Source organism: Trachemys scripta, unplaced genomic scaffold (assembly GCF_013100865.1).
Source record: "Trachemys scripta elegans isolate TJP31775 unplaced genomic scaffold, CAS_Tse_1.0 scaffold_128, whole genome shotgun sequence".
NCBI lineage: Eukaryota > Metazoa > Chordata > Testudines > Emydidae > Trachemys > Trachemys scripta.
This window is the reverse complement of record NW_023260501.1, coordinates 1-16,732: the sequence shown is the minus strand read 5'-3', so window position 1 is coordinate 16,732 and position 16,732 is coordinate 1. Positions and strand designations below refer to the sequence as shown.

The 16,732-nt window shown below is 67.5% G+C and overlaps 1 protein-coding gene across 3 annotated transcripts in view; it reads left to right on the top strand.

The window, feature by feature from the left end:
* Positions 1–15,631, top strand: part of LOC117870279 (retinoic acid receptor alpha-like) — a 47,743-nt gene extending 32,112 nt beyond the window's left edge. For 2 of the 3 annotated variants that reach the window (XM_034757369.1, XM_034757368.1), the window contains exon 3: positions 14,947–15,631. In XM_034757369.1, the coding sequence (XP_034613260.1) occupies positions 14,947–15,323 (377 nt within the window). In that variant the 3' untranslated portion in view covers positions 15,324–15,631. Of the gene's footprint in view, positions 1–691; positions 1,478–14,946 lie in introns of those variants that run through there. The other variant, XM_034757370.1, reaches the window with a different exon arrangement.
* Positions 15,632–16,732: the final 1,101 nt, after the last annotated feature.

Below are 16,732 nucleotides of genomic sequence, written 5' to 3'. Positions count from 1 at the left end.
GGGGCGCCCCGCGCGGTCGGCCCGGCCCGCGCGGGGGGGGGGGGGGGGGGCCCGCCCGGCGCCGCGGGGGGGGAGGGGGGGGGGGGTCGGGGGGGGGGGGAGGCAGGATGTGGTTCGGCCGCTAGCCTAGGAGGGGGAAGGTCTGGGCCTAATTCCCAACTTTTCCACAAGCTCCCAGCGTGGCTTAGCCTCAGTTTCCCCTCTGTCCAGTGAGGCCAACAGCCCTGGGGACGCGGCCCAGGGGGGCCTGAGGATAAACAGAGCGGGGACGGGAAGAGCTGTGAGCCCGACCGCTCAGTGCTGGGGAGGAGCTAGGTGGTGTTATGTTGTGTGATGTAAGCCGACCGGGGAGAGGCGGTGTAATTATGAGCTTGCAAACACTGGGACGGCGGTAGGTGTGAGCGTGTAGGAGGAAGGGGGGCGTGTAAAAGTTCCGGTGGGGGTGTGTGTGGGTGTGTGCGGGATCAGGGCCTGGGGCCCAGCTGCGGGGGCAGGTCCGCGGGGCGCGCACGGTGCTGTACGCAGGTTGGCGCGGGGCCGGGGCCGGGGGGCGGCGGGGCCCGGTGCGGGGGTCACGGGGAGGTGAGGCGCTTGCCGCGGGTTCAGCCGGAGTTCAGCCGCATCCCATTAGGCAAATGAGCCGGGCGCTGCCGCGCCGGAAAAGGCCCTTCCGGCGAGGGGCGCCCCGGGGCCGGGCCGTGGCGCAGCGCAGCGCAGCGGCCGGGCGCGCTCCGCTGCCGCCCCGCGCAGGCAGCCAAGGGGTTAAGGCCGCTGGGAGGCGCCGCGTGGCAGGAGGAATTTTCAGCCGCGGCTCCGCGCGCAGAGCAGACGCGCGCCGGCCGCAGCCCGGCTCTCCGGGGGCGCAGCGCGCTGGGGGCGGCGGAGCCGAGCCCGGGAGGGGCCCCCTGGAGACCGGCCGCTGCCTGCTCCGCCCGGGAGGCCCCGCCGGGCCGGGAAGGACCCGGCTGCCCCGCGCGGGTCTCAGCTTGCAGCCGGGCGGGGGCGGCGGCGGGAGGCTGCTGCTCCCCCGGGAGCGCCCGGAGCGATGGGCTCCTAGCCGGAGAGTAGCTGCTGCGCGCACGTCTGAGGAGCCCCGGCTGGGGGGGTTGTTCCCAGCGCCCCTCGCCGTGGATTTGGGGACGGTCGCGGGCTGGGGCAGCCCCCGTCGGACGCTGCGGGGCCCGGGCCCCAGGGGTGGTTCTCCGAGTGCGGCGAGCGGGGTCCGGGGCCCCCGATGGCCCCTGCGTGGGAGCTGAGCGCCTGGGCTGCTGCCTGCGGAGGTGCTTGACCCGCCCGCCCCCCGGGAAGATGTACGAGAGTGTGGACGTAGCCGGGCTAAACCCCAGCCCCAACCCCTTCCTCATGATGGATTTTTACAGCCAGACCCGGGCCTGCTTGCTCCAGGACAAAGGGATCGGCCCCCCCACCCCGTACGGCCCCCCGCTCCGGAGCCAGCCCTGGAGCAGCTCCAGCCACTGTAGGTATCATCCCCTGAGCATGTGGAGAGCGATCCGGTGCTGATCTCTGCCAGGCGCCAAGGTCCTGCCAGCCCCCCTTGGTTTCCTGGCCCCAGGGGCCGCCCTGCTCTGTGGGGGTGGGGGGTGTCAGGGCACTGACTGGAGCCAGCTGTGTGCAAGGGGAGTGTTGTGGGGCCTTTGGGGTCCGGGCCAGAATTCGATTTGGCTCCTGGCTGGGAGCAGCCCCCTGGAAATCCGTCTGGAATCTAAGGGCTGGGCTGGGAATGGGCTTCCCCCCACCGGGCCTCTGCGGCTCCTCGCCGCACATCCCTCCTGACTGCAGCTCGGGCTAATGCCCCGCACCGCGTCGCCATAAGCAACCCTTGGCCTAGTTAATGTCCGCCTCTTCCCTCCCTCGCCCGGGCGGGCGGCTGGTGGGGACGCGGGTGCGGAGGTGGTAGGGGTGCTGGGGGTGCCTGGCTGCACTGGGCTTTCCGGGGAGAGCCTGGGGTTGAAAAGCTGCTCCCTGGCCCGGGGTGTGGAGGGGGATGAGCAGCGCCTGTGGGGGTCGAGTGGGGTATTTACTGCCCCGCTCATCTTTCTGACCAAATCCAATTAACTAAATAGTCCGCTGTGGCGTTAACTGAGCTGTGTATGGGGGGCTGTGTGTGGAGGCAGGGTGGAGCTCCCGGGAGGGGTCATTGTTTCCTGGAAAGCCCCCCAAATACCCACTCACATTCCAGGCCTCGCAGGAAGAGGCCGGGTGCCCCGTTTCCCGAAGGGCAGCCGGGGAGCCGAGCCCATTTCTCCCCCCGCCCCTTTGATGTGTGGGTCCGCCCTGGTGGCTCGCACCAGCCCAGGGAGCCAGGATGCCAAAGCACGTCAGGTCTCTGCCCCTCCTGGGCCTGGGGGAGAAGAGACCAAAACTTCTGTGTGCTCGGGCCACCCGCTCTGCCAATGGGCCATATGCCCCCAGCAGGCGGTCAGCAGTGTGGGACAGCCAGGGTGCCATTGCTTGCGCCCTGCCCCCTTGCAGCCCCCCAGGATCTGTCCCGGGCCCCTTTGGCACATGTGGGGTCAAGGCACAGTTGAAAAACAGGCCGAGTTTTAAGGCTGTTGTTTTTTTTCCCAGCGCCAGGCAGGGTGAGGAGGAGGAGAGGCGTGGAATGGGGGGCGTGTGTGTGTGTGTGTGTTTGGGGGGGGGGGAGGGTTGTTGTTTGAAATGCAGTCTGGGGCAGAGTGGAAAAGGAGTGGGTTAGCAATCGGCTCAGTCTCCCCAGAGGTAGCTAGCGCCTGCTCCAAACAAGCCAGTTGGGATCCCAGCGAAACAGGAGAGAAAAACAAACCGAGAGAGACGCGGATACAGGGCTAGAGAGACGCCCGCACACCCCATCTCGGGTGGGGGAGGGGGTTCCCTTTTGGGGGGGACTTGCGGCTGTGGCCGGGGAGATCAGGGGCTTGTGTACGTAACAGGGGCTGGGTTCCTTGGTGGGACCTCAGATTCTGGGCCTGGTGCGTCTGCGTCTGGGCCAAGGCCCTTTGGAGCCAGCAGCGCCACCCGCTCTGAGCTGGGGTCAGACCCTTCGGCCCGGTTAGTGGGGGAGAGACCCATCCTTTGGGAGGGATCCAGCAGCAGTTTGAACAATACCCCCCCCCCGCGCCCCCCCAGTGAAACGCTGGGCTGGCTGCAGGGCGAACGCGCTGCCCTGCTCTGACTCTCCACTGTTTGTAGGTTTTTCTTCTGGGAGGGGCTCTGGGCCCTCCCCTGCTCCCCAGGGATGCTGGGTCTGGATGGAAAACAGCCGGCGCCATGCTGGGGGAAAGTCCTTGCCTGGCGCGCCGGCTTTCCAGGACTTTCACCCTCCATAACCAAGTGACACCCGCTGGGATGCCGGCTTTCTGGGGCGGGCGGCCTCCCCTGGGCCTGTCACTTCCCCGGGCCGTGCAGGAGGGCAGAGCGGTCTCAGGGCAGCTGCCTGAGCTGGGGGATCTGCGAGGGGCGGGAACGGGGGAACCGAAGCGTCGTCCGAGCCCCTGCCTGGCATCGGAGCTGTTAGCTGCCACCTGAACTGACCTGTTAAATGAAAGCTCCCAAGGCCGGCGCTGGGCCCAAACCCACTGTTCCCTGCCTGCCCGCTTGGTCTAGCGCCGGCGTCCCCCGTGCCCTTCTTGGTCTCCTAACACCCGCCTCACCCTCACCCTGCCCCCGCCCTGGCCCAATCTCTGAGAACAAAGTCCCTTTTTGCCATTGTCTGTGGGGCCCTTTGACCTTCTGCTCTTATCAGGGAGTCAACAGGACCCTCCTCTGGGCCTTTGTCAGCTGGGGGGGGGGAGCTCCTTGGGCGGCTTGTTGGTTTTTTGACTTAAAGCTTCTAAAAGGCTTGTGTGCAGAGGGCGGAGGGGGGCTGCCCTTTTGCCCCCCCCCCAGGTGTTGCGAAAGGGCCCTGGGGGGGCCTGGGCTGCGCCCCGCAGCCTGGGGCCGACGGGGTTTATTTTCAGGCGCCTGCCGGTGCAGGAAATAGGATGCAGGTTTGGAAGGGTGAGTTGGCACGGGTCGCCCCTGGCACCGGGAGCTCTGCCATGGCTCCCTGATCTCGGCTGGCTCGGGCTGGGTGCATGGGGGCTCCCTGGTGGGGGTGTGTGTGTAACTACCAGGAATGGGATGTGCTCCGCTGGTCCTGCTCCGGGAAGCCTAGGCCAGAGGCTACTATCTGCATTGGTAGCTGGAGGCTGTGGGCGATGGGGCGGGTGTCGGCTGCGGGTGTCTGGTTGGGGGGTGGGCTTTCAGAATGGGGTGGGGGGCTCAGATTCAGAGCCTGCTGGGGAATAGGCTCCGTCTGTCCCAGTGCCTGGTCTCTGGCAGCCCGCGAGGAAGAAGCCAGGGTGCCCCACGCCAGACGGGTGTGGAGTAGCCTGGTGCTCATCGCTGGGGCCGCACCGACCTCCGGGCACTGGACCCACGCTCCTCAGAGGTGGCAGCAGAATCCGGCTGCCCGACGAGGAGCCTGGGGTGCCCGTTGGCACTGGGGGGGGGGCCCTGCCCTGGCAGCGATTAACATACTAAATCCGGAGCCTCTCTTAACCTGTTGGTCCAGGCACAGGGGGGCGCTTCCCCGATCCCTCCTGCGCTGTCACCTGGGGGCTGTGAGGGGGAGGGGCTATGCCTCTCAGCCCCTTGGGGCCAGGAGCCAGCTGATTTCTAGTCAGGGACGGGTCAGACTGGGGCACACGTCCTGCCCCATGGGCCCTGGGGCCTGTCGGGGCGGGGGGAGAGGCCATGGGGCGGGCGAGACTCCTGCCGGAGCCCTGCTCGGATTCCTGTGGCTGGTTGAGACTCTTCCGCCGGACGTTTGTCGCTGGGCAGCGCCAGTTCATGGAAACCAAACGCTTGGCTACGGGCCGGTTCCCACGATTTCTTATTGGGTTTAATGCTAAAAACTTGCAGGGAGAGAAAAAGGGTTTGAAATTGTGAAAAGAGCCATTTCGACTTCTTTTTAAATGAAAAATTCTGGTTTTCTGCTTAGCGCTGGGAGCTAATTGTAGTTTCTGAAACACCCCCTGACAACGGCCAAATCGAAACAAAACGTGTTCATTGACCCAAGCTGAATAATTTTTCAGGTCATGAAAATGTTATGAACAGATGACTTTTTGCCCCAATTTGGGAGGGGAAAATGTGTCCAACCTGTAACCCTCTGGCAGGATGGGAACCCACTGGCCCCCAGTGCTGCTAGATACGCTTTGAACCGCTGTTACAGCCGGGGTAGCTTCCACATTCCCCATCCCCGCAGGGAAGTGTCTTCTCCAGGTGGGCTGGGGACCCCTCTCCCCGGGCTGGTGCCTGTCCCCCTCCTCCAGGGGTCTGCACCCATGCTCGCCTGGCTTTTCTCTCGGCATTGATGGCTGGTTCAGGGGAGCCGCAGCTCCCAGCACCCCAAATCGCATCAGGCGTCTTTCTCTATTGATTTGGGGGTGCTGCTCTCCCTGACCCCGTCCCTAGAGCCTGGGGGTGTGCTGTGTGAGGTGTCCGTGTGACCTGCTGGTGCACGGTGTGGGGGAAGCGTGACCCAAGTGGGGTGGATCCGGCGCAGTAGGGAGGTGGATATGGCGCAGAGGGTGTGTGTGTGGGGGGGTGACCCAGGTGGGGGATGGATCCGGTGCAGTGGGGGGAGGTGGATATGGCACAGTAGGTGTGTGGAGGGGTGACCCGGGTCGGGGGTGGATCCGGCGCTGCGTGTGATCGGGCAGCGCGCCTACTGTGGTGCGCTTGTTCTGCGTGGTGGGCAAAGGGGCGTGGAGTCTGTACAGGGGCCGGAGGGTGCTGTGGGGGCGGATGAAAGGGCACGTGATGAATTGCCAGCAGAGGACGGGTGCCCTGACCTTGCCCTTCCTGGGTCTGCGCTGGGTCGCGCCCATCGGGCGGCAGCACCGCAGGGGTCCCAGCCCGTAAGTGGCCTGGGCCAATACGGTCCCCTGCAGGCTGGGTCTGAATGCTGGAGCAGGGGGCATAACGTAGCTGTCACGGCCATTGTGCCAGCCCTGGGAGGTGCCTTGTGCCCGTTGCAGCGGGCGCTGCCCTGGCACGCAAGCCCCACCGAGCTCCCGCAGCTCTCAGCTGGGCCAGAGCGTTTCTCCCCCTCCCATGACTCAGGCCAGCCCTGGGGATGGTTATTTGCGGCAGGCAGCGTGGACTAGTGGTTAGAGCAGTGGGGTTGGCCATCTGGGCTCTATCCCTGGCTGCGCCACTGACCCGCTGTGTGACTGAGGGCAAGTCACTGCCTCGTTCTGTGCCTCAGTTTCCCTCTCCGGCAGGGTTACTCTGGTTCTGCCTAGACAGGGAGCTGGGGATCCCTCCCTTTGGGGGCGGTGGGGCTGGGGAGGGTGACCTGGGAGCTCTGTCCCCAGGGAATCCCTAGGGTACCAACTCTGGCACAGAGAGATCACATGACCTGTCTGCAGCAGTCACATGACCTGTCTGCTACTGCTCCCCAGCGTCCAAGCCAAGACTAGAACCCAGGAGTCCTGACTCCCGGCCCCACTCCTCAGAGCCTGCGTCCACCCTGCCACGGGCACTGCCCCCTGCTCTCCCGCTGAGCAGTGTCCGTCTCTGCCCAGCTGAGCCTCAGTCTGCAGTCTGGCGGGGGGGCAGGCAGCTCCTCCCCTCCCCCCGTGGTCTCCTGCGGGGTGCCAGGAGCCGGGGGAGGCTGCGTGTGTTGGGGGTGGGAGAGGGCGGGTGACGCTCGCTGCTCCGGCAGGCAGCGTGGGGCGGGGGCGACGCTCTCCTGGGCAGCGTGGCGGGCGGGCGCGGGGACGGCCCCGCAGTCTCCTCACATTAGCCGTGCTCCGTCGCCCCCACCCTGGCTGGATCTGCCGCAGCCAGCCCCCAGCGCTGCGGCACTCGGGCGGCGCCGGGCAGGCAGGCGGGACGCGGGCAGATGGGGTCGGGGGCACCCGGTGAGTTCAGACCTTTCTCCCTTTGCGGGCAGGGGAACCCGAGGGCACCCGGCTCCGGCGGCGCCCCCAGCAGGGCTCTGCTGTACGGTGCCTCCCGCCGGAGGGCCCCCCACGGCTCGGCTGGGCAGGGAGTGCCAGGCTTCGTGCCTAGCATGGCCCCGGGTTGGGAGGCAGCACGGTGGGAGGGTGCTGGTCTCCCCACCCCGGTTCAGGCTCCCAGGGGCACTGCGCCCAGGGTCTCTCGGGGGGTCGCCCTGCCCAGTGGGCCAGCCTGGGTCTGCGCGGGGCGTGGGCTGTGGGGCTGCGGGTCTGTGGGCCTGCAGCTGTTTGCCATGGGGCCGCCCTCCTCCGGCCACTCTCAGGGCAGGAGAGCGCTGGCAGAGCTCGCAGACCCCCCCCCGCTCAGGCCACGCAGGGTCTGTCTGCCTATGGCAAGACCTGGGGGTGGGGGGCATTCAAAAGGGGGGACTGATGCTACCCTCCCTTAAAGTCATGGGGTTTGAGGCTGCCCTAGATCATATGGGGCCTCCTCAGGACAGATGGCTCAGATGCACCCTCCTTTGCGTGGGGGGCGCTCGCCTGGGCCTGCAGGTGGGTGGATGGGTCGGGTAGCTGGGGATTTCCCCTAATGCAGGATGACTTTGACAGGGAGCGTTTGTCTCTTGTTTTGAGTGGGAAGGCTGGGAGCCAGGACTCCTGGGTTCTCTCTCCAGCTCTGGGAGGGGAGAGGGGTCTAGCGGTTAGAGCGGGGGGTGTCTGAGAGCCAGGACTCCTGGGTTCCCTGTGGGCTGCTGGCCGGCCCCGCTGCCCGGGAGCCCGGGTTCCCACGCCAGTGCGGTGGTGATATTGGCCCGCCCGGGGGCTCCCTGGCTGGGCGGAGCCGGCAGCCCGGCCGTGGCGCTGCCTGGGGACTGGGCAGCCGGGCAGTGTCTGGGGCGTGTCTCGCTGGATTTCCTGTGCAGCGACTCAGGAAAAGCAAACCCATGTGGAGTGAAAATAGAGCCAGGGGGGGGGGGGGGGGGGGGGGGGGGCGGGCGCTTTTAAATCCTGTTTGCCCAGGGAAGCTCTGAGCGGCAGCATCTGGCCTGCAGCTGGGTCCTGCTGCTTCCCCGCTTACTCGTGGGCGAGCTGGGAGTCGTGACTCCGGGGTCCTAGTTGCTGCTGCCCCCTCCTGGCACCTTGGTACCGTCCCCTCTTGTGGGGCCCCTCCTGCATGCCCCCCCATTCCCTCTCTCTCCGCCCCCCCGGGGCTACTTCATGCGCCAACCCCTCCCTCCCAGAGCAGCTGCCCCTGCGCCCCAGGGCATGTTAGGGAGGGGGTGCTGCTTTCTGATGCCAGCCCCGGCCCCACTTATCTAGAGCTTTTGTGGGGTGGGGGCCGGGCTGCCCGGCTTTCCACTCTTCTGGGATCAGGCAGGGGCCTCCGGGAAGGAAGGGACGCGCCCGCTTTGCCCTGCAAGGTCTCTGTGCCAGGCAGGGTGCCAATGTTGCTCGGTGAGATGGCGCGAACCTGGCACAGCCAGGGTTGCCAGGGGGACCCAGTGAATGGCTCCAGCTCACCACCGCGGTATGTGCTCTCATGCACCACATCTGGCAGCAGCTGGCGTCAGGTGCCAGCCGAGGGCCCCTCACTCGGTGCCCCGTGCGTGACCAAGCTAGAGCCGTGGAGACCCCCCTGCCAGGCACATTGGAGCTTGGTTCGGGTGGCAGGGGGCTGAAGCTGGCTTGGGGAACATGGGGGAGCTGACCAGGTCCCCCCACCCCTGACTGGTCCAGCATCAAAACCACCTGCCCTAAAGGCACGTTGGGGAAACTGGAACCCGGCTGTGCCTGGCCTGGGGCCTGGGCTGTGAGCAGCGCTCACCCCTCCCTCCTTTCCCGCCCGGGGCCCAGGCTGGGGTGGGCAGCTTTCCCCTGGCATTGTCATGGGTTAGTGGCCTGCACTCCCCATCTCTTAACATCCCCCCCTGGCCCGGGGATCCAGTCTGGGCAGGGAGGCCGGGGGGGCTGCTGCCATCATGTTGGCATGAGCAGGACGCGGGGGGAGGGGTTGTCTGTTCCGCACGCTGTTGTCTGGTGGGGGGGGGGGCAGGAGGCCAGCACTGGTGCCATGTTCACCACCCAGTGCTGGGGGTGGAGCTCAGATCTCTCTGTGCCAGTCTCGCGCCAGCCGCCCTCGGTGCTCATGGCTGTGCCAGGGTCCCTTCGGAGCCTGTGTGTGTGTGTGTGTGTGTGTACATGTGTGTGCCGGAGGTGCGGGTACATGCGTGTGCAGGGTCTCTCTCTCTCAGCGGCGTGCGGCACAGGCTGTCAGACCCGCGCTGGGCGAGTGCTGCTCTCCACGCAGAGGCTGGTAGACCCCGGCTGCCGGTGTCTGGCTGGCTCCACTCCCGGGAGTGGCAGCGCCCGGAGATTCATCCTGCGCCCGCCGGGAGTCGGTGCATGGCATGTTCTGTGCGGCACTTGTCACTAATGCCAGCGTCTCCTGCCCCTCGCCCTGGCTTTTGGCCCCGCTGCCTAGGCCGGTCCCGGGAAGCCCTGGGCACTGCCCCCCGGGGCCTGGCACGCTGGGCTGGAATGAGGGCGGGGTTAGCCCCCACCCCAGATGGGCAGCGCCTGCCTGCGTTGCCAGGCTGGACGGGGGTGAGTTTGAATTGGGGCCGGGGAGCAGTTGGCATTGGCGGCAGTGAAATCCGGGGGTCAGGTGACTGTGTGTCCTACAGAGCAGTGGGGGTCGTGTCCCGTCTCTCTCCTCTCCCCCCTCCCCCCCCCCCCGTGATGGAGCCGGACGCAGGGCGGGGAGGGGATGAATTGCGCATGGCTGGACGTTGGATGTCCCGGGCCCAGGCGGTGTCTGCGCCTGTTCGCATGGCCGGTTATGTGGATTTAACCCCCTGCTTGGGGGGCAGCTGCCGTGGGGTACGGGGGGAAATCGATGACCGTCAGCCCCACTGAGGCCCCCAGCCCAGGTACAACACTGTCCCGTCGTGGGGTGTAGAAGGAACCTCACCCGCATCTCCGGCCAGCTGCCCGCCCCACCAGACCAAGTCTGTCAGCGCTCCAGCCGGGGGGCTGGGCCCCTAGTGCCCAGCGTGGCTCTCTACCCCCACCCGGAGCGCTCCTCTCAGCCCAGCCCTCAGGAGGACGCGGTCGGCCCGTCTCACTCCTGGCGCTCGAGCCGCCTGTGCCCTGCAGGACTCGGAGCCGGGCTGGGGCTCGCAGGGCACTGTGGGCAGCGGGGGTGCAGGGCACTGGGCCAGCCCCGTCCTCGGCGCTCCCTTCCCCAGCGTAATCCAGGGGTGGCACCGGAGTCACTCCAGATTGACACGAGGGGTGGGGCCAGTCACTGGGCCGGGGGGCACAGGACTCCTGAGTTTTGCCCCAGCTCAGGGCGGGGGCCTGGGCTGCTCCACGCTGCCCTATGGCGGGAGGAGGAGTGGGTACGCTGCCCGGGCAGTTGCCTGCTGGGGCCGCCTGGGTGCCTTGGCCCTGCTCGGGTTGGGGGCGAGCTCCTGTTTCCCTGGGCTGGGCCGCGCCAGCGCCAGGTTTACCTGGGCTGTCCGAGGAGGGGCTGCCCAGAGCCCCCAGTGCCAGCCATGGCCTGCCCTGCCTTGCCCGTCAGCGCCCCCCTCCTTCCCCCACGGGCTTTCCTCTCTCCCCATCCTGGGCCCCCACCAGCGCTCCTGTCAACGTCGCTCCCATGGACCGTTCCCCCCCCCCCCCCCCCCCCCCCCCCCCCCCCGTGGGCCCCCGGGGCCCCGTGGGGGGGCCCCCCCCCCCCCCCCCCCGTGCCTGCTGGAACGCGAGCCCCCCACGCCAGGCATGCGAGGATCCCCCCTTGCGCTCCCCCCTCCCCCCCGGGGCTGGGCTGTCTATTGTCAAGAATGTGGGTCTTGGCAGAAGCTAACCCGACAATGGCCCCTTTGTGCCGCTGCTGCCGGCGCCTTGGTCACGTGCCCTTTGGAGTCTCCCCCGCAGCCCCCTGCCCCATCGCCCGCAGCCCCCCCCCGCTCCCTCCTGTTCCCCGTCCGCCCGCAGCCCCCTGCTCCCGGCCTGTCCCCGGCTGTCGTCAGTATCTTACTGGTTTGTCCAGCTTGTGAGCTCGTCCAGGTCAGACCCCCCCCCCCACACACACACACACACCGGCCAGGAACTACCGCCTGGCTTTGCACCCCGGTGTGGGCGGGGGGAGGCGGAGGACTCCTGGGGCCAGAGGGTGGCTTGCTCAGGGCAGGGGGCTTGCGGGGCCTGGCTGGGCCCCCGGCAGTTATCTGGACACTTTTACTTTCCGCTTACCCGGTCTGGGGCTCTGTGACCCGCGTTCGCTTTGCTTTGTAGAGAGGGAAACTGAGGCCCAAACACTGTGCTTCTCCCAAGGTATTGCACAGTCTGGCAGGGCTGGGAGTCCAGGAACGTCCAGCCCTGGACTCCCAGCCCCTGCTCCACCCACTAGGCTGCGCTCTCTCCCAGCTACAAAAATAGAAGCCAGGAATCCTGGTCCCGCCTCTAACCATCCCACTCCCTCCCAGGGGCCAGAACGGCGCGCACAAGCCCTGGCTCCTTGGCGCCTGGCCCTGAGGTCCCGGCTCGCAGCGGGGGAAGTCCTGAGCCGAGATGCCTTCCTGCCCTGCCCACTGCCTGCTGCCAGCTGCATTCTCCCTGCCCTGGGCCCAGCCCGAGGCTGGTTCCCCAGCCCCACACCCCGGCTGGGCTGCTGGCCCTGGCTCCGGCTGGGGCGGGGAGGGAGCCCATCTCTTTCCTGCTGCGTTCGTCCCAGACGGGCCTTGGCTGTGCTGCCCGTGCTCACCCACCTGGCACCTGCACCCAGGTGTGTCTGTGTCCCCAGCCCCCCTGCCCCTCGGGGAGCCCCTGTCCCTGCAGCCGTGAGGGCTCAGGACCCAGACGTTCCTGAGCAGCCGCTCCCCCCTGGGGGGGCACCGGGAGCTGGCGAGGAGCTCTTTGGCCCCTGCCTCCTTTCCCACCCCACCCTCCTAGGCCTGGGGACACAGACAGACAGACGGACAGCGTCAGCAGCTCTTCAGCCAGCCTAGTGCTCACAGCCCCTTGCCCTTGGGCAACCCCAGGAGTCCTGGCTGCCAGCCCAGGTCCTCAGGCCAACGATCCTGCCTCTGCCCGTATGCAGCCAATGAGGATGTGCCCCTGCAGCTGTTGGTATGAGCCCCAGCCCCCTTCAGGGGGCTCTGGGGGCTCCGCTTTGTCAGTGTAGGTAGGGGAGCCCCCGGCCAGCAGGGAATCTCCCCTCACCTCTGCCTGGCAGCGCTCGCCCATAGCTCGGCCCCTGTGTGTGCCCACTGTGCCCGTCCCGAGCTCCTGGCCCCCTCGCCGAGGGGCACGCTGCAGAGAATTAGCGCAGCCTCCTTCATTAGCAGCAGGAGAAGCGGCTGCCTGGGCCAGGCCGGCCTTTGACGGGAACAGATCCCCCATTGTTATCCATGGCTTCCCCATGGCTCCGAGCTGGGGGTGGGGGCCTGGGAGGTGCCCGTCCAGCGCTGGCCCCTTTCCCTGGGGCATTCCCCAGACAGCTGCTCCCTGGGGGCTCTGCTTTGGGGGGCTTCCAGCAGCCCCCTGTGGGGAGTAGGTGCCATGTAGCTGCTCCCCCCACCCCCTTCCCTTCTGGCCGAATGACCCCGGGGAGGTGCCTCACCCCTCCTTAGGCCAGCAGCCGGCCCTGTGATGGCTCCACTGCCCAGGCAGGGTTGTGCTCTGTGCCCGCAGGGGAGCGCCAGGCATTCACGGGCAGCAGAGTCCGTGCGAATACACGTGAGAGACGCCCCGTGCCCCTGGGGGGGAATGGGAGCCCTGCCCCGCCTGTCTCACAGCAAGGACAGAACCCAGGAGTCCGGGCTCCCAGCCCCCTTGGCTCTAACCACCAGCCCCCTCTCTTTTCCCCGCTGTGCGGTGGCTGGGGGTCGGGAATCCCCCGGCAGGGCCCGTCTGGAAGGGTTTGCGGTCTGATCCCCGCACGTGCAGCAGGCAGGGCCCCCTTGTTCCCTGGCGGGGAGCGGGGGGGGGGGGGGGGGCTGGTGTGTTAACCCCGCGGGCCAGGCCCTTCATATCCGGTTCGACTGGTTCTCTTGCCTCCACGCCCTGAGCAGCTGACGCTGCCTTAACCCCTTCCTGGCCCAGTGCCCGCGGGGAGCAGGTGGGGTTGGGGTATTGCTGGGGCCTCCCCTGTCCCCCCAGGGAGGGGGCATTGCAGTGCGCTGGGTGGGAGGGTTTGCGCACCGCTGCCCTCTACGGGCTGGAATGGGACTTGCCCCACCGTGTGTCATAGGCACCATATTGCCGCTCGCTGGCAGGGTGAGCTCAGGGCCTGGCATGGGGACAGCTGTGCCGCTCTGACTCCAGGGAGCCCAGCAACGTCCCCCGTTCACCCAGCCAGTGCTGAGCGGGGCCTTCGGGGAGCAAGGCCTGGTCCGCGTTCCTCGGTTAAGCCCCAGCGGCCCTGCGCTGGGCGGGGGGTGTCAGGGGTGCCGTGACTGAGCAGCTAGAGATGGGCCCAGCACTGGCCTGTAGGTGGGTAAGAGCCAGGTGCTGTGTGTGCCACGGCAAGGAACTAGCTTCTGGTCTCACCCTCTTGCTGGCCTCTAGGCGAGTCACTCTACCTCCCGTGCCTCAGTTTCCCTGTCTGACCTCTGTGTGCGCAGCGTGTCCATGTGTCTGTCCACATGCCAGCGTGTGCGTGTGCGTGCAGCGGGTCTTGCATGGTGCCAAGTAGTGGGGGAGCCGTGTCAGTCTGTATACACACAAACAACGGGGAGTCCGGTGGCACTAACCGATTGATCTGGCAGAAGCTTTAACGACAGCTGCTCCGCTCCTGGGCTCCACCATGTCTGCCTCAGTCCCACGGCTCCCTCTATGGCCTGGAAACGTCAAGTTGCATCTGCTAGGCTGGGAACCCGCCTCCCACCGTCCCTGGGCTCCTGGGGGCTCATCTGCAGGAAGGGGCTAGAGGCCTCCCTGTCCGCCCCGGGACTGCCCCGAGGGGAGGGACCCTGCGGCCGGGAACGCAGCCCCGGAGTGGCCAGGCGTGCCGGGGATGGAGCACTGGGAGCTTCCCGTCCGTCGCTGGCACTGGGGGCAGGCTGCCGTGGGCAGAGCAGAGGGAGCTGCACGTCCTTGTGGCTGGCGAGTCTTGCGGTGATGGGGCCCGTGGAACTGGGCACCACTGGGGCAGGGCCGTGGGCTGGCGTTAGGCCAGCAGGGAGATAACGCTGGAAAAGCCCAGCCCGCTCGCCATCTCTCTAGCTGTAGCGTGGGGCACCCCGCCGGGATCTGTGCGGGGGGTGGGGGTGGGCCCGGAGTGTGCTCGGCTCGCCCAGCTCTGCGGCGGGGCCCCGCTGGTGACTGCATGGGCTGCTGCAGAGTCGGGGTGCAGGCCCGTGTTGGGGGCAGTGGCGTTGCTGTGCAAAAGGGGGCTGGGGGCTGGGGTGCCGGGCTGGGGCCCGGCACATCCTGGGGCTCCCCCTGCTCCCGTGGATTGGCAGGAGGCTGCCAGGGCAGAGCTGGCGACGTCCCCATGGACACGCTGGTGCCAGCCCTTGAGGCACCCCACACAGAATGCGGGTGGGGGGCTGGCAGGCCCATGGCCAGGGCAGCACCGTTGCCTCGTTCCCCAGGTGAGCCGCACTGGGCCTCGGACTGGGGGGCTCCTGGGAGCAGGAGTCTCGTCCTTCACTCTGTCTGCAAAGCCCCTGGCCCTGCCCCCCCCCCCCAGCCAGCCAGGCCAGCACGGGGGCAGCCCCCCACGCCAAGGGCAGACCAGGGCTGCTTTCCAAGCAACTCCCCTCTGTGCCCAGCATGTCCAGTCGTGTGGCAGGGTCCCATGAAGCGGGGAGAGAGCAGACTCTGGCTTGCCCACCCCCTGCCCCCCAATTTCCTGCCGCAGCTCCCCCCCCGCTGCCTCCTCCCAGTGCCTGCTCCACGCGGGCGCCCGTCATGGGGCAGAGCCCCTCTGGGTGCCCGTGGGCGGGAACAGCGGCTGGACTCCTGAGCGCATCTCCTCTTCTCCCCCCAGCCATTGAGACGCAGAGCACCAGCTCCGAGGAGATCGTCCCCAGCCCCCCGTCTCCGCCCCCGCTGCCCCGCATCTACAAGCCCTGCTTCGTGTGCCAGGACAAATCCTCCGGCTACCACTATGGGGTGAGCGCCTGCGAGGGCTGCAAGGTGAGTGGGGGCAGGGCTGGGGGGCCGAGGGGGGTGACCCCCGGGCTGGTTCAGACAAGGGGACGAGGCGTTCTGGGTTCCAGTTGCGCCCTCACTCCTGCCCTGGGTCACTTCACCTCAGAGCAGCTGCTAACGGCCCCCACGTGCTCGCTCCTCTGCGCGTCGGGAACCCCACGCGCTCGAACATGGCCCTCAAAGTCTCCGTTAAAGCAGGGCCCCTGTTCCTAGCCCAGCCCCCAGGGGGCGCTGGGCGCCTGCCCGGACCTGCACCGGCTTGGCATGCCAAACGCTCCCATCCTGCTCTGTATTTACCCAGCCTGGGGTGCAGAGCCGCAGCACCCCCTGCTGGATGGCCGGGGCACCAGCCTCCAGCCCTGAGGCTGCAGGGCAGCGTAAACCATTCCTTGAATGAGGAGGGAAACTGAGGCACAGGGCGACGTGAAGTCCCATCCCAAGTGTGTCTGCACTAGGAATAGAACCCCGGAGTCCTGGCTCCCCGTTCCTTGTATTAACCACTAGACACCTCCCCCTTTACAGCCCTGGGTGCCTTGCCGGCATGCCGTGTATCTGCACTGGGGCCCTGCCCCAGCCTCGCGGATCAGCGAGCCGTGCGGAGCTTAGCCTGGCTCTGCCCGGGGATTAGCCGCTGGCCCTGGCCGTGTTCAGCTGGCGTCACCGCCTCTGCGTGGGGGTCGGGGTGAAGGGTGCCGGACTGTGTGCGCGTGCCAGTGTCGCACACCCGCAGCCCCCTGCTCTCGTGTGCCCTCAAGCACAGCCGGTTAAACTGTCCCGATCCCCGGTGTGTGTCAACCCCCCAGGGCTGGGAGCTGCCGGGTGCTATCCGGGCCGGGGACGGGTGGGAGCCGGGACCTAATCCCTCCCTCGGCACGGAAGTGCCGGGCTCCGCGCTCAGCTGCTTTGCATCCTTCAGCATGTCTGATTTACATTCCAGCAGTGGCTGGGCCGGGGCCAGCCCGGGGGCGGGGGAGCAGCGTCTGGCTGCATCGTCTCCTGGCTCCAGCGCCCACGGCCAAGCTCCCCTCCGCTGAGCCCTGGCTTCGGGGCCCATCCCACCGGCCTGGCTCTCCTCTTCGCTCCTGGAGAGGACGGGGGGCTGGGGGGGTCAATTCCCAGCTCTGCCACAGATGCTCTGTGCCTCAGTTTCCCCATCTGTGAAAATCTGGTGACGCTCTTTCCATTTTCTGCCTGGGGTGCATCTACTCTGGATAGCAAGCCCGGATCTCAGTCGGGGTCTGTGGGCTGCACGCCTGGTTCCAGTCTCTCCACCAGCCCCGGCTCCGGGCTCCTTTGCCCCAGGAAGCTCTATCCCTGTCTGGCTTTATTCCCAAGCTGCCAGGTGAACGGCAGCCGCACAGCCAGCAGGGGGGGCTGCTGGGTCTGCACGGTGGGGGGGAGCGGGGGGCGGGAAATGCCTTTTTAATTACAATTAAAGCTAAACCCATGCCCTCCCCCCGCCCCCCCGGCTCTGCACCGGAACCCCCCAGAGTCCATCTGTGCTGCTTCCCTCCAGAGAGCCCCGGCTGGACCCCGGGCACTAGTGTAACACTGCGGTGGAGGGGTGTGTGTGTGGGGGGGGCTGGTGCCCCGACTGCCCCCCCTCCCCCCCCGCTCACTGG